Source organism: Melanostigma gelatinosum, assembly GCF_949748355.1.
Source record: "Melanostigma gelatinosum genome assembly, chromosome: 13".
Classification (NCBI taxonomy): Eukaryota; Metazoa; Chordata; class Actinopteri; order Perciformes; family Zoarcidae; genus Melanostigma; species Melanostigma gelatinosum.
Genome location: NC_136646.1, coordinates 8,474,936 through 8,497,843, shown reverse-complemented (window position 1 = coordinate 8,497,843; position 22,908 = coordinate 8,474,936). Strand labels below are relative to the sequence as shown.

At 45.1% G+C, this 22,908-nt stretch overlaps 2 protein-coding genes across 2 annotated transcripts; one reads left to right on the top strand and one right to left on the bottom strand.

Annotated features, from left to right (window-relative positions):
- Window positions 1-1,641: 1,641 nt before the first annotated feature.
- gcdhb (glutaryl-CoA dehydrogenase b) lies at window positions 1,642-6,401 on the top strand. The gene is made up of 12 exons (XM_079281357.1): window positions 1,642-1,729; window positions 1,978-2,093; window positions 2,293-2,325; window positions 2,461-2,601; window positions 2,691-2,753; window positions 3,026-3,196; window positions 3,289-3,418; window positions 4,160-4,376; window positions 4,484-4,587; window positions 4,695-4,820; window positions 5,278-5,438; window positions 5,562-6,401. The coding sequence occupies exons 2-12, from the start codon at window positions 1,991-1,993 to the stop codon at window positions 5,633-5,635; spliced, it is 1,323 nt and encodes a 440-aa protein (XP_079137483.1). The 5' UTR covers window positions 1,642-1,729; window positions 1,978-1,990; the 3' UTR covers window positions 5,636-6,401.
- Window positions 6,402-12,626: 6,225 nt separating this feature from the next.
- On the bottom strand, window positions 12,627-22,627 carry farsa (phenylalanyl-tRNA synthetase subunit alpha). Its single transcript, XM_079281810.1, has 13 exons — window positions 22,463-22,627; window positions 22,082-22,219; window positions 18,289-18,387; window positions 18,072-18,190; window positions 17,497-17,589; window positions 16,545-16,673; window positions 16,335-16,450; window positions 16,160-16,244; window positions 15,103-15,202; window positions 14,476-14,644; window positions 14,247-14,324; window positions 13,466-13,580; window positions 12,627-13,025 (listed from the first exon to the last, which is right to left on the bottom strand). The coding sequence occupies exons 1-13, from the start codon at window positions 22,607-22,609 to the stop codon at window positions 12,920-12,922; spliced, it is 1,494 nt and encodes a 497-aa protein (XP_079137936.1). The 5' UTR covers window positions 22,610-22,627; the 3' UTR covers window positions 12,627-12,919.
- Window positions 22,628-22,908: the final 281 nt, after the last annotated feature.

Genomic DNA, 22,908 nt, shown 5'->3' with positions numbered 1-22,908 from the left:
GGACACTCAGAAGATTATATCAATGTAATGCATGGATCGTACCATATTTGGGTAAACATCAAGTGCAGTTTACTCACAGAGCATAGCCTGATATTAAAACTGTGACAATGGTTCTATCATGTCTTCTGTGGCTCTGGAGGGAGCTGTCTGAAAAATATAACCCTGATGATGTCATCATAGGCTCGGTGACGACAAACTGGGCTTGGAGACGACACGTGTTTAAGCCAGTGTCACAAGCTGGGGTGGTGGAGTTTGAAAGACACTGGCCTTTACCAGGCAGTAAAAACACCACTGGGTTGCATCATTGAACGTGTAGAATCCAGAGAGTTTTAGGATGGACTCATCCCAGTGAGCACCAAACCAGCTTTCAACGTGGATTTCTGGTTGAAATTCAGTCTGAACACCCAAGACCTATTTTCCACGTCTTTTCAACTGGCTTGAATGCGGTTACAACATCGACGTGTCACAAAATACCAATATGTTTGAAAGTATTGATGGTTTGTTCAGTTGTAAGAGACACAATGGTTACTTTGAACGTATTTCTCCAAAATCATATTACGCTGGCCGGTGAAAGGTGGTCTACACGAAGATGTGATTTCAACACATTTAATGTTTCATATAAAACGTCGTAAATATGGAACTACAGACTCTGTGCTGCCAACAAGAAGCTCCCATGATATGGTGATGAGAGCAGAGCACATTCTGTCTGTACGTTCATGTAAAATACGTGTCTGTGTTTACTGCTGGAAGTTTGAGACTAAAAGTCAAGATATCTCAGGCTTTGACTTTAACAATCGAAAAATGTATGTTTGATACAACTTTACTGAATTGCAATACTAACAAACTGCTGCATATTCCATTGAATATGTAAGCTACGTGTTGTAGCTGCTACAGATGGAGACAGTGTAATGTATCATGCTGTATAGTTGTAATAGTTGTAGGAGAAACTATTGCTGTCAGATTAATATGGTGGAGCAAAACATTTGTTTGTCTATGAAAGAAAATGATTTAAAGTTGTCTTCCTTTATTCATGGGGGATTATTTGATTGAATGCTGCACCCTTCTGGTTTCGTCGTTTGCACTTCTGGGAGAAGGGTTCCATTGCAAACATTTTGTTGTCCTCCTGCACAGAAACTTTTAAAATGTTCAGACAACTTGTCCCTGAGTAGCTCTGTTCATGACAGCGTGTGAACGTCTGCCAGCAGAGAGGAGCGCTGGGAACAACTGTGTCTGCTGCCAGGACTGGAGGGAGGGCTGAACTTATTGGGCAAATGGCAGCAACCGTCAACCTCCTTTGGCACTTTATAATTCTGGGAACTGAAACATGATTACAGCCCACACAGCCACAAGTATCCGCTCCTCCTGCCAATGAGCCAATCACAGTCGTCTGCAGCTGCTGAAGTTTCCCCTAAAGGCAGCCATCTTCGATGATGATGATGATGGACGGCCACGAACACACATTCAAAATGTTTATGTCACAGTCTCAATCAGTAATATGCACTTCTGCTTTCACATAGAGAACATGATTGGGTATGTGAAAAAAAAGTTGGTCGTGGTTTAATCACTGGCATATGGTGGCACGTCCAGCTTGGCGTGCTTTACGTGATGACGTCGGTGGCGTGCTTTACGTGATGACGTCGGGTTGTGTTGTGCGCCGAGTGAGTGCGCCATCAACCTTAGTGGCAAAACAGGGAAGCCAGAACACGGACTGTCGTCCCACTTAACACAGGTGAACGCTCCTTACACGACTGACAGCATGTTTCTACTGCTGTTCTCAACGCACAGCGCTCACACAGTACGTCGTTACCGTGGTCATACGGACGTTACGTCGTTTACGCCCGAGTTACTAGCTAGCTTTCGTGAGCTAGCGCTGTTAGCTTGTAGCTACAGTTATGTCAGTGGACACACAGGGTCACGTTAGGTGAGCTATGATAGCTTAGCTATGAATGTGAATGAATTATGGATTTCTTTGAATAGATTCCTCTTCATCATGGCATTGAGAAGCGCCGTGTGTCGTCTCTTGGCGAACTCGCACAGATGTGCCATCATCTCAGCCTCCAGAGCACAGGGAACTGCAGCGGCTTCCAGATGTGGTAAGTGCTGTGATACCAAGTCTTTCCATCCAGGTGGTTTCCGTGTAATTTGTTGTGTGTAACTAAATTCACCTGAGACAGTAGTATAATTATACTACATAGGACTTGTAGTTTGCTGAACTATTTTAGATTTCTAGGGAAAACAGTGCTATATCGTTTCTTGCCTCATCATCATTTTTCTGGTTTGAATCTTCCACAGATGCCGAGAAGGTTGAGGCGAAGTCTAAAACACGTAGGTGTTAACGGCTCCTTATTTCTGAAATGGTCGTCCGACGTTATGTTTTGAATTTGAGGCGCTCACCACAACGTGTTTGTATCCGCGGTTGAAAGGTTTCTGAACCGTAACCCTCTTCTAAATGTCTGACAGCGAAGGTCCAGTTCAACTGGCGCGACGGCCTGAACCTGGAGGGCCTTCTGACGGAGGAGGAGGTCATGATCAGAGACTCCTTCCGGACCTACTGCCAAGAGAAGCTCATGCCTCGCATCGTTATGGCGAACAGAAATGAAGGTGCGAGACCGAATGAGATCTTGATATTTTGTTTGTCGACACACTCTTAGTTGGAATAACGTCACAGCTGCTTGTGTTGATTCCTTCAGTGTTCCACAGAGAAATAGTGTCAGAGATGGGAGAGATGGGGGTCCTGGGCCCGACCATTAAAGGTGAGTCTGCTTTATGTTACAGGCTGTGAACACAATGGATAATAAATGTGTGTTTATTGTAGCATTTCTTTGTGAACTATAAACTGTCTATTTGTACTTCTGTGACTGTCTGAGCTGGACTTTGGCCATGTGCACAGCGGACCTGTGTGTTTTGTTTGTTCTCTGATGAAAGTTTTTCAGCCCATTAAACCTGACTTTACTTCCTCACTTTGATTCTTTGAACGTGAGTTTGATGCTTCACGGTAACTCCTCTCCCCGTGTGTCACGTGAAGGCTACGGCTGTGCCGGGACGAGCTACGTGGCCTACGGGTTGATCGCCAGAGAGGTGGAGGCCGTGGACAGCGGCTATCGCTCCGTCATGAGCGTGCAGTCGTCGCTGGTCATGCACCCGATCAACGCCTACGGCACCGAGGAGCAGAAACAGAAGTACCTCCCCAAGCTGGGTGAGAGGAGGAAGCGGCAACCACGGATATGAATGCGTTAGTCACAATGTGAGTGACTGAGCTCTCGGTTTACTCCCCTCTGTCTCTCCCAGCTCGGGGGGAGATCCTGGGCTGCTTTGGCTTGACGGAGCCAAACCACGGCAGCGACCCGAGCGGCATGGAAACCAGAGCCAAGTACAATCCATCCAGTCGCACCTACTCTCTCACCGGCTCTAAGACCTGGTGAGTAACAATGAAATCAAACAAATACCATCAAAATAGAACAATAAGAGATGTTTCTAGAGCAATGTGAAGACCTCAAGTCAGGATTTATTGTCATCGCAGGGTTTGGACTTTGCAGTTTTACTCATGACGTTACATTAACAACTCTTACCTTGCTCTGTGATTGAAGGAAGAAATCTAAAATACATTGTAAACCAGTGCCTGGTTTGTTTGTTAACCCACTACAGACTCTGATGACGTCAGTAATATTAACACCCAAGTGAATGTTTTCATGTTGCATCAAATTAGGCACTTTTTTATTACGTTAAGAGCAGACGCACGTGTGCGCCGTGTTACTTTGAGTCTTTGGAGGATTATTTCAAGGCGGCGCGGAACAGCTGCATCAAAAATAGAGGAACCGGTGCGATGCGTCTGATGGGGAAGAGCTCATTTAAGTTGTCGAACCGAGCACCGGTATGTCTGTAATGACGTGGTTGCATTAAGTATCTGATGTGAATATCGGGTATATTTACACGAGTGTTCTGAATGAATTCTCTGTAAAGCGCACGGTACAGAACAAACACTGACTGGTGATCTTAGTATTATGTTTTGTTTTCTAGTCATCTGATAAATTGTTTAACATCTGATGATAAAGTCTTCAGATGTGAAGTACAGCTGTAAAGTACTCACCGTTTACTCTGTATGGTATAAATCCGGCCTACCAGTGTGCCTCCCTAACGCTCCCTTTGCCTCCACCCTCAGGATCACCAACTCCCCGGTGGCGGACATCGCCGTCGTCTGGGCCAAGTGCGACGACGGGAAGATCCGCGGCTTCATCTTGGAGCGCGGCATGAAGGGCCTGACGACGCCCAAGATCGAGGGGAAGTTCTCCCTGAGAGCCTCCGCCACCGGCATGATCGTCATGGACGAGGTGGAGGTGCCCGAGGAGAACCTGCTGCCCAATGTCTCCGGCCTCGCGGTGAGTGGAGCGAAAACAGTCCGGTGATGCTGGCGATGTGTTTGTGGAACATGGTTAACTTCACACCTTTTCTCTCAGTGTTTTACTCACATTGCTGCTGCTTCCAGGGTCCCTTCGGCTGCCTGAACAACGCTCGCTACGGGATCGCCTGGGGCGCTCTGGGTGCGGCCGAGTTCTGCTTCCACGCAGCTCGACAGTACACACTCGACAGGTCGGACGTCCCAGTTGTCTCTGCGATGTCATATTTTCCATTTCACTTTTGATTGTTTCTTAATAAACATGTGGCTAACACGGCGCCGTTGTTGTCGTCTGCACCAGAATCCAGTTTGGCGTGCCGCTGGCGAGGAATCAGCTGATGCAGAAGAAAATGGCCGACATGCTGACGGAGATCACCATCGGCCTGCAGGCCTGTCTGCAGCTGGGAAGGCTCATCGATGCTAAAAGGTAAAGACGACTTCATCCTCTGAAGGGGTGTGACGGGGTGTCGGCACTTTCCTGAGGGGCCCAACCATCAAACACTGTGACCTTTTTCAGGTGGAGGAGGAGGAAGTATTCTCTCCTTTGGTTCCCAACAGGGTCATAAAATAGTTTGATGGGCTGCTGTGTCTCATTTTGGTGTCAGGTACAGACTTTGCAGATCCAACTAAACACAAAGTGCATCTGAGGCTGCTGGGATTTATAAGTTTTGCAGGTATTTTGTCATAAAGCAAAAGTACCGGAAAATGAAAATTTGACCAGATGGTGGCGCAAGATGAAAGGGTTAAAGGGATCACCCAAGTTATTCTAATCCATCCTGAGAGAAGTAGTTTGTAGTTGTTGAAATAGTTCCGCTGGGACCAGAGCGGTTGACGCCAGAGTCTGCCGAACTAACGCGGAACTAACGCCGTTGTTCTGGTCCCAGAGCGGCTCCAGAGATGATCTCCATGCTGAAGAGGAACAGCTGCGGTAAAAGCCTCGACATCGCCAGGCAGGCCAGAGACATGCTGGGAGGAAACGGCATCTCCGACGAGTACCACATCATCCGCCACGTCATGAACCTGGAGGCGGTCAACACGTACGAAGGTGAGGAGGATGAGAAATGCTTACACACACACAATAACGTGGATGTACCAATGTCTGATTTTGAGCAGATTATGCAATTATTTACATTTGATAAATTTGATCATGGTCTGTCTCCTCCTCCAGGTACCCATGACATCCACGCCCTGATCCTGGGCCGAGCCATCACAGGACTGCAGTCCTTCACTGTGGGCAAATAGAGCCGACCTTTAATCGCCAAAACAACAGGAAGCCGCCGGCAGAAATGTAACTCGCATGTCACCTCATGAGTTCCCATCTGTATAGTGACGATGTTTGTTGTCACTCAGATTCATTCAGAAGTTGATTTTTCCAACTCCAAAAAAAGGCTATTTTTCTACTCTCAATCACAACCCTATCAGAGATCTCCTCAGCTCCCAGAATGCACCGGTGTACGGACAAAGTCAAATTCACTGTACAGACTTTCATGGACTCTCTTGTCGTGACGCATTGATGGTTGTGAATGAGGTCACGTTCTAGATTTGCTGCTGGTTACTTTAACATGATATTATAAAAAGGAAAAGGCATAAACACACTTGTTGGAAACATGTGAAGCGTTTCTATGGTGTGAGAGAACATCGATGAAAAGGTCAGTTACTACTGTGAGACATTTTGTCACTAAGACGTCATAACTTTGCGTGGTTTGCCAGGAGTCAAGGATGGAGATCAGAGCGTAACTAAATCAAAGTTATTTAAGTTTAAGGAATGTGAGTTTGATACATTAAGCCACACCCCTCCAGCCAGCTGTTCGTCCACTGTCAGTACAAGAGGGAGGGGTCGTGAGACGAATAATGAGGGAGGAAAGAACAGTGTTCTGCTTTGTGTTCACATTTTGGACTTTTCTCTATTCTGACTTAAAAAGTGAAAATTCAAAGAATCTTTAAACTGTCTTGACGTGTCATAAATCTGTCTAAAAGAAGTTGTAATTCTGACATAAAGCAAACACAGATTTGTACTAAAGTGTTGTGACTTGTTTCATTATGAAATATTGTGTGAAACTGGTATTTAGAAAAAAACATCTGAGAAGTTCAGAGAGGAGCTGCTAATAATAGACGTCCGTTTGATCTTTACCATCGTGTCGTATTCAATAAGCACATCAGTGTTTAAGTGCAATCTTGAACTGAAAAGTCACCGCAGCTGTTCAATATGCAGCGCAGTAAACAGGACTGTGTCTCACTGCCTCTTGTGTAAAGTAAGAGACTGTAGCAGCTCCACGGGGGGCCTAACACACTAAATACTCAAAAGCTTTCTATTGCTGATAATTCAACTTTGAACAATGAAATGATAAGCATGTGCAAAAGTCAGATGTCAGTCGGTCAATTGAGATCCAACACTGTTGATAGGGAAATGAATAATCCAATAATAACTGCCATCAGGAGTCAAGTGTCCTCCCCTGGGGTTGCACCCTGTCCACATCATCCTATTTGATTTCTGCATGTGAATACATGCACATAGAACGCAGCATCCACCTGCTTCAAGAGGACAGGAAACATCACTGGTGCAAGACGTTCAGTGATATCACCTGTGCACAGTGGAGGGGTTTCAACTGACCGTAGCATGAACAGGTGTTATCTGGAAGATCCAGCGTATGGTGAGTTAGCATCGAGGCAAAGCCTGCACCACGAAGACAAAAGAACACTCCAAGCACTGAATTCAACAGACTCCACCCTGAATTGTTTTCTCGAGATACTCTACTGTGACTTGTTTCTTGGGAGTCCAGTGAAGTAAATCATTGAGAAATAGAAACCAACAAATTATCTGATAATTAGGATTATTTTCACATCACATAATCAACTGGACTATAACCTCAGTGAAGCTGAGGAGCTCCGTCATAATGGACTGAACAGTCAATGAATCGTTTGACATGACAAAACATACTAACCCTCTGACTGCACTGAAATGCAAGATTAGGATTCGGTATTAGTGGGTATGAGTGTGAGATAGGTCGAGACATCTTCAATTTAAATCGGGTTTAGTGGACGCGGATGATTTGGACGTAGATCTTACTTCCTGGTGTGAATTGGTCCTGGATGTGGATCTGAGTTGAAATCATCAATCGTACCAACCTTCCAGCAATCTTGTTCATCTGCAATAAACTTAAATTCTGCAAAGAAGGCACCAGGTGCGAGCCAATCAGAGGCAGAGTAGGGCGGGGCTTCACGGAAAGCGGCTTGGAGGGCAAAAAAAGATGTTGTGACGAAGACCTTTGAGCACATCTTTGAGCACATCTCATGTCAGCTGCCCCCAGCTGTGGATCTGACCAAGACTTTGATGAGGAAAGCGTTGGTTGGTCTGCTCTCAGTGGCGCCCCAGGCCTGCCCAATGTGGTGCCAGGCAGGGTCTAGCAGAGGGTCTCACCCTGCCCCTTGATGCACCAACAGGTCCTGCCTCCGGTGGTGGGTCCCATCCCTGGATGCATTTCTGCCAATTTGTCGAAGGAGCCAATCGCGAAACTGCAACGGAAAAAAAATGTCATCCCAAATATGCAAATACCACCCTTTTGTAAAAGTCAGTTTCTTTCATTATTTGTATTTATGTATTTATTTTATTTCCATTTATTTATTTTATTTTCTATTATGTATGTATTCAGTATTTGCTAAATTATTATGACTATTATTATTATTTTATCACGTGCCTTGTTTTTGAGGACTTATGTCAGGGACTGTTCTATTCTGTTCAAAATGTAAAAATTAAATATAAAGTAAAAATTTAAATTTTAAAAATTAAAAAAAACATTTGACAAATAAAAAACAAGGTGAATGCATTTATAGGCCTCAAGAATTCATACAATTTGTTTTGGTGAGAAACGTTGAATGTAAACATAACTTTTATTTGTTTGCAAAAAAAACCCCAAAAGACTCCACAGGTCGCCTTAAAACCACTTCAGCATAAACAAGATGTCCAGCTGCTGGGCACCACTTGGGCCACATCAAGGAAACTCCCTAACCGGCTTGGACCGGCTCTCACATCGGAAACAAAGGGCCTGATTGATTTTCCTACGAGGTGATTTCTTGGTAATTTGTGGGAATTAAGGACACGACACCGGCGCGTGCACCTGTGTTTAGCGGACGGACTGGAAGGCAGACGAGTCGTCCGAGTGGGCGGAGCTGACAAGTTTATACCCGCCGGCGAGGAGGGCGCGCGCTCTATTTCAGCACCAAGGACAGAGGCAGAGGGGGCAGAGCGGCTCGCGCACTGAACGCGTCACACGAGGAACACGAGCAACTTACCTGCTGAACTCTTGGCACTCAGTTAACCGACAATTAGCATTCACTCACACATTTGGATGGATTTGGAGCTTCGAAATAAGGTTAGAAGTGAAGTTCAAAGTATTAAGAGTTGTTACTCAAGTTCCTTTTTTGTCTTTTTTACACATTTTCTCTTTCTTCTTTGTAGGAATTGACCATCTTCTCCTGACCATCTCTCTCATGACTCCAGGTCTGAGTGAGGAGGAAGAAGACGAAAAGAAGTCGCTGTCGGTTGGAATAACACGTCCCTAATCATGAACGGCAACGTTATACCCGGCTCGAACTTCACCATTCCAGCGAAGGGTTACGTGTTATTACCGCCCACAGAAGAGCCTATGTACAGGCAGTACAAGCCCGCAGCGAAGGACATCGTCCCTCTGCCCAATGCGGTGTTGTATATGCTCATGGCGGTGCTGGTAGTCGTTGGTGTCGCCTATGCCATCGTGGGACATCTCATCAAGGATCTGGCCATTGATTTAGCAGGTAATCGCTGACTGAAAATTAAAGTTGTAAGAGGTCATTTAGAGTTTTTAAGTCAAGTATTTAACAGAGAGTGAAGTGTATGGATTTACATTCTAATATCTCATACGAGGCTTCAGTAGCCAAGCTGTTGGTGATCAATATGATAATAATGTGTCTAATCACATGGACCCACAACAAACAACCCTTTATTAACATGTTCATTTGAGCTTAAACTGGATGTTATTTATCACTATTAATGATATAAATAAGTGGATATTGTTACAATATTTGTTGTGTGTTTAGGTTAGTTTGGTCAAGGTTGCATTTGCGCTAACATTACTTGTAGCAGAAGCATTTTCTGTTATTTATCCGTTACTTTTAGCCAACGAACATTTATCTATTTAATTTAACATTTGCTAACTATTCAGCGTTGTTCACTTATTCATTTTAGATAATATTTTACATTTTAACCTCGAGGCTACTTTGAGCTAACTATTACGGTTCTATTTAGCTAATGTAACGTTAGCTATTTCAACTGTTTATTCATTTCATTTAGCTAATTAGCATTATTCACCATTTCAGTCATTTCAGCAGCTTTTTCACCATTTAGCTAACTTAGCTTAACCGTTTACTCGCTACTTTAAGTTAACTATTTCAGCTACACCGCCATTTAATTATACAATTAACTGTTTCAGCTATTTATTCATTACGTTTAGCTAAAGTTAACAGTTTGAACTTACCTGCTCGCTTGCTAATTGTTGTAACTACTTTAACACTTGGTGTTCAGGTGTTTCAGTGGACTCAATACGTGAATATCTTTTTTATCAAACACATATATCGTTAACTTTAAATCAAAAACAATTCTCTCCAACAATTTGAGCTAACGTTACTCTACAGTCTGCAGAAGTACCGTTACCCCCTGAGGTAGATAATGTCTTACAGATATAAGTTATTATCTTTACAGCAAACCGTACCCTTTCATTATTGGTGATATTAAATCAATAATCTCTGTCTGTCTTATTTAGAGTGTGTGTTGGGCCCGACCGGTGATGAAGAGGAGAAGGAAAATAACCCCCAGACCATGGCCTCCAGCCAGCCCCCTGTAGTGCACCCGTTCGCCTACAACGCCTTCCACGTGTGGGACCAGGACGGCGTGGTCATCGCTCTGCCCCTGACCGAGAGCCCCCAGGTCAGCCCCATGCTGCTGGCCTCCATCCCCTACATCCCCTCTTTCCTCCCGCACACGCACAGCCCAACGAGTCACAGCTCGCAAGCGTTATTCAACAGCCCGGGGCCGGTCCAGGACCTCAGCATTTGACGGTGACGGAACAGGAACAGCCTTGAGGATGAGGTGTTGGAACCGACAGCACACATAAAACACAAGCAGATATGACTTTTAATGCGTTACAGAGGAGGCCGGTAAGATACGGTTGTCCCAGTCTCATGTCGACTTCCTTCTTACATGTTAAAGATTTCTCATAATTACGCAACCTGACTGGAGATTGTCTCACACATCATGTCAACAGAGAAGTCAACCCCCTGAGGGGAACCCAAGGACAAGAGGCCTTAGCTGAAACATGGACATTGTCTCTGCGTGCCTGAGTTTCATAGAGAAGCTGTTAGACGTGTTGGATTATGTTCACAGATAGATATTTTCTTTCTCTCAGAGTATAAAGTGTGTCCTATTGACGGATCCTGGATGTTTCGTCTGTTACTCTTGTTCTTGCTCCTAAGGTCTACCATATGCTCTGCAAAAACAAAACAAAGGCCCAGCAGATCAGACTGTTTGGCGAAGGTTTTCTACATGATCAGAGTCAACAAAGACGTGTCCAGGCTGTAAAGCAACCAGCTGGCCGTCTCCCACACTGAGAGTAAAATGTTATTTCAAGGTACCGAAGGATTAGTTTAAGAGGGAGACTTAACGGAGTTCCAGCAATTCAAAGTACAAAACACGACTTAATCCCCGCGGCCTTTACCTGCAGCTGTCACGCTCACTCACGGATTCGCCCCCGTTGCTGATTTGCAGAGGCCAGCGGCGCGGCTCATAGCACATAAACTACACGTTATGTGGCATGCTGGGAAAGGGAGACAATTTCTCATTCAGAACAAGCTCACAGCAACTTCTATTCTCAGATGTCATGTTATTAATAAATCACTTAAATTGAATCACAACTTATTTTGCAGCTTCGGTTTGTTTGGCTGCTTTTATTTCAGTTATGAACAAAATTCCAATCCAATTTTTAAAGCTCCAAATTGGTCTAAAACATATTTGAAATGCAGAACTACAAAATCCAAAACAGTGGGCATGGTCTACGGTACTTGAGTTTAGTAATTTAAAAAAATTATTTTTGGGAAAGAAACTCATAATCAGAGGTCAAATATTCTTGGAAGTTTTGATGCTTTGCAGCAAATTGAACCCAGAAAGTGAACAACTCAGGTCCAGCTGATGTCATGTGAGATTAGGAAGTTACTTTCAGCGCTGAACCGTCTCTGAACTTGAGGAGCAGTGAAATGAAAACTTCACAGGGCGCCTTCATTGGAAGTGAGATGAATTGCTTTCAACACATGGCCCGATATTGAAACTCAGGGAGACAAACGTTACAGGACGTAAGGTTGTTAAAGGAGGTGTGAAGATCAACTGTAATCCCACAATCCCAAACATAGCCGCAGCTTCTTTTCCATCACAGACACGACAAACCTGCGATGCAACTGGATGTAAAAACGTACGATAATATGAATCTGTAAATCAACACAAATCCAAACATCTGGACGTTTGAATCATAAATTTACATTTGCGATCTGGGTGGTTTAGAGACATTGAGGATTCAAAGGTTTCGCATTCTAAAAGAACTTAAATATACTCCAACTATATCAAATCACGATCCATTCATATTATAAATAGTTCTCTACATCAGGTGTTTATCAGATACTTAGAGGTCACAGTCCCGTCACCCTGGTGCGTCTGCTGCGTTAGTTATAAACACACAGACAGCAACAGCTCACTTAAACGTTCCTCAACCAGCAGCTGCAAAACCTGAACTTAAATCCTCACTTTCAGTTAGAATCAAACAGTTTGTTCTTGTGGTAGGAGGTGCTTGATACCGATAAGCTATTCCACTGAGACAGCATGCTAAGAGCCCAACCATCATTCATGTTGTTGAATACACCTGGGCCAAAAACAGACATCCGCAAGCTAGCAGTCTAGCATGGCAGCTAACCGCTCAAACGAGACTCGTCATGTGCAGCACTTTTGAGGTTTCAAACCTTCTTCTCGGTCACGGAGCAGCCAGGGGAGGAGGCGGGACTTGGTTGGTCCCGTCTTTGTAGGTCCAACCTCACAGCACCAAGTCAGACAGGAGATGTGAAAGATAATATTAACTTTCATGTTTTAAGCGTCGTACAGAACCTCAGATCATAACACGTCACGTTTACGACAACAAACACACAAGTCGGCTTGTACTGGTATGTTGAAAAAGTGTTTTATTTTTTCATGTACGAGTAGAAACTGGGTCACGGTGACGTAAAGGAGAAAAGATGACGCTGTTCTCGCACTGATGTGTTCTCCAGTAATAAGTTCATACAAACGCTGCTCCTGTGTGTTAAAAGGCCTTTGTAAAACAGCTTCCTGTGGTCTGTCTCAAGAGTTCAGGGATAAACAGACCCTCCTCCTGCTGCAGACCAACTGGCTTTTACCAGCCCGGCTCCGACCGGGAGCAGCAACTGAGTTGAGGCGGGGGGGGGGGGGGGGGGGGGGCCTCAGGACTCCAGTCGACATATGGGGCTGTCGTAGACCATCTGCAGGTTCACCTTGTGTCCCACTAGCTCCCTGATGTTGTTGATGCCGTATTTGATCATGGTGGGCCTGCGGGTCAGAGGAGAAGCTGTTGTTGTTGTTGTTGTTGCGTGTAAACGCAGCCATCACTGAGGCTAAAGTGTTTGTTGTGTCCTATTCCAGGTCTGATGTGTCCGAGCAAAGACACAGCTCAGCTCACTCGCTCCATGTTAGCCATGACGGTTAAAACTTAGGATAAATAATGTGAATTTGACATTGTTTCTAAGCAGGAATAACCCTGATCAGGTAATGACTCTAAACATGTGAGATGTGGGTCAGACAGACGGGAGCTCTGTGGCTGCACAGCGAGAGCACTGAAGACGTCTGTAGACGGACTGGATCGCACGCCTTTATCCTCTTCAATGGAATGAGGTTAACATCGAGGTGAAGTCTGTACAGACAGACATACAGATGTGCTCCTGGCTGTAAAATACAGACCAGGTCAGTTTTGTGTGTGTGTGTGTGTTCACCTCTCCAGAGACAGCCCCCAGGCGATTACAGACACGTCCTCAGGGAGACCCATGGGCAGCAGCATCTCTGGTCTGAAGACCCCGGAGTTCCCCAGCTCCACCCACTTCTTCAGTCCTGCATGAACGGAGACAGATTACACTCAAAGTACACACGAACCACAAAAACAGAACGGCCCTCTAACAGGCAGGGAGAAGTTGATTCACGGGATTAAAGGTTTTCAGGCGACAACAGATCGAAAGGTTCATTTTTAGGGGGGTTATTCAACCTAAAGCTACGATGTTCCTAAAAACACTCGGACTGCACAGTCCCTGTGATCAGCTCCACAGAATGTGGTCTTTGTTGTAAGTAGTTTTACATCGATTATTTACAGTCTGTGTCTTTGTCTGTTCATATTTAAATCAATACAACACGTTGAGAGCAGTAGCAGCGAGAGTCAGAAGCAGAGACGGCAGCTACTGTGACCTTGTGACCTGCTAAGCTAGTTAGCATTAGCAGGTGTTTACTTGGGGGCTTTTCCTCAGTCGTGATTGGATTTAGCTGCTGTCTAAGTTAGTTACGCAGAAACAAAGAGTTTCACTTCGTTTACAGGCGACATCTCGGGCACATTTAGTTCAAGACATTTTAACTCGTGTTTGAATATGTAGTTACTACTGTTGACCTTTGTAGAGCAGAACACCTTTAAATGTTTCATACAAACAAATAATAACATATTATATATATATTTTTAAAGCCGGCCCCCGGTATAAAGAGCTTGGGCCACACTGCTGTGGAGCACTTTACCTTCGTGGTAGCTGAACACTTCCATGCTGGGCTCTGTGTACGGGTTGTAGGCAGGCTTGAAGCGCAGTTTGGTAATTCCTAGAAAAGGAAACAAGGAAAGGACCGATCAGTGTGGCGTGAAAAAAGAACAAGACAGACAACAATCAGCAAACCTCAGTGTTCAGACCACTGCGTTTGATGCCTCTAGTAACACAACGTAGTTCATGCAGTCACCCCCCCCCCCCCTCACCTAGCTTGGTGAAGAACTCGTGCAGGGTGCCCATGAGGTCCCCCAGTGTGAGCCCGCGGTCGACCACCATGCCCTCGATCTGGTGGAACTCGGCCAGATGCGTGGCGTCCAGGGTCTCGTTCCTGAACACGCGGTCAATGGAGAAATACTTGACGGGGGTGAACTTCTCCTGGTGGGGGGGAGAGAAGAGCGTCACGCGTACAGTACACAGCATATACTGACGCACGGTCAGAAGTGTGTGGACGCCTGAACGTGGTTGGTGAACATCTTAGTTTAAACTAAGTAAAAAAAAATGATATTCCTGCTGCTGAGAATGTCTGAAGTTTGCTGTTTTCTTTTTATAATTTGTTTTGTTTTTTTACACAAGATTTGTAATGAAATGGAAATGATTACACGGAAATGAAAACAAAAACTATTTATTTTCAATGGTGAGCAGAGGATGAGTTGGGAGAAGAAGCTGCTCTGGTGACGTTTTCTTCGAGTCTCCTTTTTCACGACACGGTTGAAGATTTCAATCCTATTAGTATCTATTTTTGGGAACTTGCCAAGCCGTGTATGTGAAGCAGCCACGTCGTCAGCGTGGTTTAAAAAGTCCGCAGTGACTTCCCGGGCGTTAAATCGACTCACCTGCTGAGCCAGTTTGTACAGCATGCGTGCGCTGACGGCCGTGGTGTGAGTGCGGAGGATGTTCTTCTGAGCCTCCTCGATCTTCCAGTCGTATTTGTACCTGAAACACAGCAGCGCATTAGTCACAGGCTGTGTTGAGAGCTGTTTAAAAGGGGAAAGGGAAGAGCAGCTGCGTGTCATGTGGATGTCCGATCAGTGTTGGTGGTCAATGTAGTCGATCGAGTCCTTTATGAGTGTTGTGTTGACTGAGAAACTTTTATCACAGGAGCGACTATGACTTCTAGAGATCAGGCTCATAGGCTTCCAATAACAATCGCAGATCAGATGATCCTTAAATCAGTGGAGACCAACTTCTAAATGTTTTCTTTTACATTGTTATAATCATAAAATTCTAATTATGGATTAGGAAATAAAAGATTACATATTTCTATTGAAAAATGTGTAGTTTTAATGCTGCATCAAAAGCTGCTTAGAGCTCGTGTTAGGTGAAGTTAAACAGATAATTCATCTCGAATATCTATTTTAGAACGCTGTTAAAATATCTCCTTCAAACAACTGCATTTATTCAGGTTCCCGCCAAAATCGACATTTTACAAGATTACATTTGAACACATCGTGACAATAGTCCAATACTCATTTTACTGAATGGAGCATGAACGCATCATAGCAGAACTCAATGGAACCTCTGTTAGCTGTTGCTGCGAACGCTACTAGCGCTCCTCCTGCTGATTTCACACGGTTACGTTGACTAGAAAGCGTCGATGCTGATCTCCTGGCTGCATCTCTGACTGAACAGACAGTAAAACTGTATTTCACACTTTGATTAAACTGTGTCAATAATCCGCGATGAGGAATCCTTCCGGATCAACGACAGTCCGTTACGCCACCAGCTGCCAGCGGTCACAGCGAGAGGGAGAACGTCTTCAGTGGATACAGCTCACACTGAGGGTGTTGTTGCTTCACTCGACTACATTTCCCATCAACACCGGCTGGACATTCACATAAAAAAGGTGCTGAATCGTCCCTTTTTAAAATTTGACCGATGCTCGTGTCTCACCCTTGTGAGCCGTAGCCTCCCTCTGAGTGGACCTTCTTCACTCTCTCCAGGTAGTCCTGAGGGAACTCATGGGCGAGCGCTGGGTCTGGGGAAGAAAACGACATGTTGCGGTGTAAGCGATCATGAACAGTGACTTGGACACAGTCGGGAGCGACAGAGAGAAACGGAGCCTCACCGGACAGGAAGAAGGTGTCGTGCTGGTCTCGGGCCGGGTGCTGCTGGGGCTGGAACAGGGAGTCGAAGTTCCAGAAAGAGCTCTCTATGAAGTTGTTGGTCGGCATCTCCGTGAAGCTACGGGAAGCAGAGAGTCAGTGTGACGTTTTTATTTGTTTGTGTGCGTGTGTTTTTTGAAGCGTGATATTTGAAGCGTGAGCTGCCCGCTCACCCCATCTCCAGGAAGATCTGCCTGAACTGTGTTCGCACCTTCATCAGTGGGTGCATGTGGCCGCAGTCCGGGGCCACGCCCATGGCCTCGAAGTTGTAGGGCTTAAACTTCTTCTCTTTCCAGCTGCCACTGCAACACAACGCGAGCGAGACGATTAGGGGGGGGAGGAGTCTGAAAAGGGGGAGAGGGACTGACTGCTGTGACCTCGGCTGTTTGTCCTTAATTCTTCATCGTCAGCAGGTTTTAACCGACGACACGTAATATTTCTCCCGACTTGTTTGAGCATGTTTTTAATCTGCAGCTGAGGTGATTGAGAGCATCACTCGGCGCAGAGAAGTAAAAGCAGCGGCACGCTGAAATATTTGGGGCGGGGGAAGAAGGAACATCTGGATGCTGCTTTTAGCTAAATCCCCTCTGTGATGCGATTTCATAAAAAACGTTTAATTCCGCTCGCATTTCAATGCCTCATCCTCAGCATGAAAACAGCACAAGCTGTATGATGAGCGTGTCTGTTATTTATTTATCTTTGCTTATTTCCTATTTCAACGTATCGTACAGACACAGTGACGATTTTAAGGTTTCAGTTAATTGCCAATTTAGAAATGGAAGAGTCAGTGTTTGGTTTGTCTCTTCTGGGCTACCGTAGGAACATGGAACACCGTGTTGTTGAGGTGGTCAACATGTCCGTCTTAAATGAATCGTTTGCTTCCGTTACGTCGGTTTGGTCGTGTCATATTTGTCGTGGTCGCGATCATTCTGTCCAGCCCTGCCTTTAGCGCAAAGTCCTCGTCTTTGGACTTGCACCCTTTTTATGGGCGGAGGTTTCTCTGTGTCCTTCTGTCCGAATCCCTGAACACACCGTCACTGACAGACGGAGGAGGGCAGACGGGACACACTTTTTATTAATGTTGTGTTTACATTTTAAAGTGAAACTAAACGGGACTGCACTCACTTGGCAATCATCTCAGGAGTGAGCTCTGTCTCCTGTTTGGTGATGGTGGTGCTGAAGGAGCTGCCCTTAGTGATCCAGTACGACTTCACCGTCCTAAACAGAGAACAAACATGTTGAGACGTATTTTCTTTTCATTGTCAGTGGTCAACATGTCCTGATAATATCTTCCCTCAGGAGAAGGATGCTCGCTGACATCGGCTTAGTGCATCTGTAGTCTGGCTGCAACCCAGAGCATATTCCAGTAGCTTTTATGTTTCCCCCATGTGCATTCTAAATGTACGGTTCTTGACTTGCTGTTCTCCAGAAGTAGAGGAGTTATTACAAACGTCGTTTGAATATTTAGATATCAGCAACAACAGATTCAAACTGCAACGTGAAGTCTTCTTTTCCCTCCATTTAAGGGCATCGGTTTCTTTATCTGTAAATTATCTTCAACGCAGTTATTGAAAACTGAGAACATATACAGATGTGGTCCCAACATAATTCTGACTCATGTAGGGTCAACACTGATCCACAACAAACCTTCTACTGCCACCTACTGGTGGACAAAGGTACACAAAGATGTGAGGACTTACACTTCAGAGAGCAGCTTTCTCTTCTTCAGCTCATTCTTCTCTTTCTCTTCCAGCTGAGAGGAGTTGCCTCTCTGAACCAGGAGCAGCCTCTCCCTGACCTGGTCCTCTATGCTCTCCACCTGGAGGGGGGGGAGGGACGGACCACACACACTTTACTTAGAATCCACCGCTCACAAAGGGCCGTGATAATAAGAGTCGATGTCGTCTTGACGCGTACCGTCCTGAATATCCTGGGGCCGCCCTCGTGTGCCTTGTCCACTCGGATCCACTTGCTGGACATGGCCTTGCTGAAGCCGATCTTCCCGAAGGACAGTTTCTGCACGGGGACGGGAGGAAGAGCAATGTCGGCGGAAACATCAAACAGCATGTGCATTATGTGTTTATAGAAGAACAACGAGATGAATGAACCCCCACATGTTTTTTTCAAGTTCTTGGATTTTGCCTTCATGTTGGATGTTGAAACTTGTGACTGTAAGCAAACGTTTCCACCTTTCCTTTATCATTTCATCTCCATGCTGTCCTGTACTTTCTGATAAATCATGGGAGCAAGAAAGTAACAACGGGAGAGGGAGAGAGCGTTTAACTTCAAGTTATAAGTTACATCTATGAATGTGTTGACATTTTAGAGAGCGTAGAATTTTATTCATCTTTGAATTTCCTATTTCAGATAAATATTGTTTTTAGATCCAGTGTCAGAGGCACCAGGTTTCATGTGCATTCCCCTAAAATGGAAACACGAGCGAGCACTTGCTTTTATATTATTCATAGCTAATATGTACATTTCAACAATTAGTGAGGCATCCCGTCACCATTCAAATTCCACTGATCCCAGTTTCAGGACTGCACCTCACAATTCTTTTTTTTTTTATTATCTGTTAATCTGCCAATTTTCCTGTTTTATCCCATTTTGCCTATAAAATGCCAGAAGTGTGAAAAACAATATCATAAATTCCACAAACTAAGGTGAAATTTGGAAATGTCTCGTCAGTCCAAAATCCAAAGATCCTCAGTTTATCAAGACAAAGACAATCGTAAAATCCTCACATTTTAGAAACTAGGATCAACAATCCTTTCAAAAAAATATACTAAACAATTATTAGATGGATTTTCTGTCAGTATATTGAAGCAATACATCAACCTTTTGAGATGCAGGTTTAGGAAACCTTCCTGCAGTGCAGGATTCAGAAGAGCATACACCAGGGATTCTTAACCTTTTTGACCTCGGGGCCCAACTTTTCAAGCACAAAGTGGCCCGGGGCCCATTCAAATATTAACACTGTATTAGTTTAACGAATTGATCTCACATGGTTTGATTTGTATTCAATGACTATATTAAATCCACTTACAGTTTAAAAAGCAAAACCCTTGTCAAATAAATGAGATGATACAATGTGATGATCACAAAGACATTTATTCATCAAGTGTATGTAAACCTGCATACACAACAAGAAGCCCAACAGGCTAACAAATCATGGAACAAATCAAGCAATACAAGAACAAATTGAAAGGCTCAAGTCAGGCTTATTAACTCAAAAATAATCAATAATTAGATTTCACTAAAAGAAAGAAAAAATGAGGGACTCTCAAAAAATCTGAGAAAAAAATGGAAATTTGATAAATAATATGTGGTAATAACATAAATACATTCAAAATAATAAGTTTCAAATTAAATAAAACTATAAATAAAATTTGAATAAAGTGCAAATGAAAATATAGCCTCACGTGAACTCATATATGTGTCCACCTCTTAATGAGACACTTGGGCCTGCCTCTCAGACACGATCAGATCCAGTCTGGGTGGAATGGGGGAAAGGCTCACTCTCAGAGTAGCCTCCAGTGTTGCTCTGAGTCTGTTTCGGGCTTTGGTCTTAGTTGTGGCCACACTGGAGAATCCTGATTCACACAGGTATGTGGTCGTGAATGGGAGAAGGTGTTTCACAGCCCTCAGTGCTAGACATGGGTACTCCTTTGAGACAGCAATCCAGAAGGAGCCCAGGTCCAGTTTGCCCCACTGCAACTTTAAAGTGCTGTCGGTGGAAACTTCCAGAAGCTGGGATTCCAGATGTGAGGGCAAAGCAACATCTTCTTCAGTGGGATCCACAGAAAATGGGTCCAAAATCCACATGTGTCCGTCTCTGGGATCCTCAGGAAAGTAGTCATCGAATTTCTCTGCCAGTTGTGAGAGGTGCTGAGAGACTGAGTCACTGATCTGCACCTGAGGAGAGTTTTCCAAAATGTCAGACAAAAGTGGAAACATGTCCATCCTCTTTTCCTGGGCCCTCTTTGTCCACAAAGCAAGTTTTTTTTGGAAAGCTTGAACTTTGTCTGCAACAACAAATATGTTGGTATTTCTCCCTTGAAGTGAGATGTTCAGCTGGTTCAGCAGTGAAAAAATGTCACAGAGGTAGGCAAGTTTAGCTGTGAACTTTGTGTCAGCATAGTAATGTGCCAGAGGAGATTTTTTCTCAGTGAGAAAAGAGAAGACCTCATTCCTCAGCTCAAACAAACGACTGAGGACCAGTCCTCTTGAGAGCCATCTCACCTCACTGTGATAGAGCAGCTGGACATGATCTGCTTCCATGTCCTCACAAAGCTTGGCAAAACATCTGGAGTTCACAGCTCTACTTTTAATGAAGTTGATGGTTTTCACACTCACATCCATCACCTCATGGAACTCTGGGGACATATTTTTAGCTGCAAGGCTTTCACGGTGGAGAAAGCAGTGGGTCCATTTAGCTTCTGGTGCACGATCAAGTATCTGCTTGACGACGCCGTTATGCCTGCCGGTCATTGACGCTGCACCATCACTGCACACCCCAACACAGTTCTGCCAGTCCAGGCCGTTCTCAGTGAAGTAGTTATCCATGCAGCCGAAACATTCCTGAGCCGTAGCTCGTGTTGGTAGCTCTCCACAAACAGTATGTCTTCGTGCAAACTACTGTCCCAGCGATAGCGAACAAAAACCAGCAGCAGTGCGGCATTCGTGACATCAGTGGACTCGTCTAGTTGCAAAGAGTAAAATGGGCTACTTTTTATTCTTTCCAGAAGCTGAAGCTTTATGTCTGAGGCCATGTCCGCGATACGGTGACTCACGGTGTCGTTTGAGTGGGATGGTCAGCAGCTTCTTTGCAGCAGCCTCCCCAATCATCTCACGGCACATATCCACAGCGGCAGGCAGAACCAACTCCTCCGCTATGGTGAATGCTTTCTTACTTTGTGCCACACGTCTGGCTACGAGGTAGCTGGCTTTCAAAGCACATTTTGAGTTACCAGTCAGTGACACGACAGACAGTTTCTGCATTTGTAGCCCATTTTCCTTTCTCTTGAAAAATTCCACCGGCTTTCCCACGAGCGTTGGATGTTTCGTCGCTACGTGTCGCTTTATTTTTGAAGGCTTCAGTGCTTCGTTTGATAGCATTAGCTCACATTCCACACACTGAGCCCTCGGCTCTGCCTCGTTGCCTCCGTTCACAAAGCCGTACTTTATAAAGTCAGGGTTGTACTTGCGCACACATTTATACTTTTGGGGGGGTATGGCACCACTGTCATCGTCATTTTTTCTTTTTAAAAACGTATCCATACCTTTCGCTACAGGCTAGCGGCTAGCTGAGTGTCTTCTTCTGCTTATTGCAGCTTGTTAAACAACTGACTGACGCATTACCGCCACCCGGTGGTGGGAAGCTATATCGTAACTGAGCGTCTCATGGATAACAGTGATATCTCTGGTGTCTTCAATTGATAACCTATGCGGTCCCGCGGCCCTCGCGGCCCACAGGTGAAAAACTGAAATTGTTTCGCGGCCCTCTAGGTGGCGCTCGCGGCCCACTGGTATACACTAAACTAGTAGAATGACGCCCTGACATTATTTAGGCACGCTTCATGCCTGTTACATGCTCGCGTGCTATCCTTCCGCATTGTGTTTACACCTGAAACACAACCAGAACCCCCACCAGAACCTCTTCACTTCCAGCTCCGCGGATGACCCGTCCCTCCCGCCTGTCAACACTCACCATGAGCTCGCTCTGTGCCAGACCCTCCGGCGGGACGGCGCCGAAGACCCGGGCTTCGTGGCTGCCCTGCTCGGCTATCTCCGTGCCCTCACCCGACAGCTCCCAGTGCTTGGAGGAGCGCAGCTCGGCCGAGATTAACTGGAGAGCGGGGGACAAAGTGAGACTTCAAAGTGTGAATATTCATGCTAACTGGCTAAATTAACTGTGTTTTACTCCACTGCTTGTCACACAATACAAAGCTAAACTAAAAACCGGTCAGCCCGAACAGCTCTGACTGACACTTGTCTCTTTAACGTCGACGTTATTGCATCAGTCGCACTGTATGCCCAATGTTGACGCTGACGGTCGGACATCCGCTGCCGCTCAGCCCGGGAAACTCACGTCGCCGAGAGCCTGCAGACTCTTCACGGCTCCGACGAGGACCTGGTGGTCCACCCCGAGGCTGTTGGCCGCTTCGACGCTGTCCACGCCGTCGTCCGCCTTTTCAATGCGCTGTAGGAGCGTCTCCACCACACCGGTGTCCGCCATGCTGGAGCCGTGCGAAGCCCGAAAGAGACCGGAGATGACGTCGCGTTACCGAAGGCCGAATGTCTTTGAGTAGCGAGACGTCAAAAAGGTGGAAATGGTTTACCGTAAATACTATAGTTAATTTGTTTTTGTGGTGCCCTTTTAGTCCTTTTTTAATGAATGAACTTTTTTGCTGTTACAATATAATTAAATAATAATTTTACAGATGTAAATTTCTGATATTTAAATTGTATTAGCCTAATAATAAATTCAAAGTTAAAAACCTAATTAAAGGACAGTCACAAAGCTCAAAGAGTACA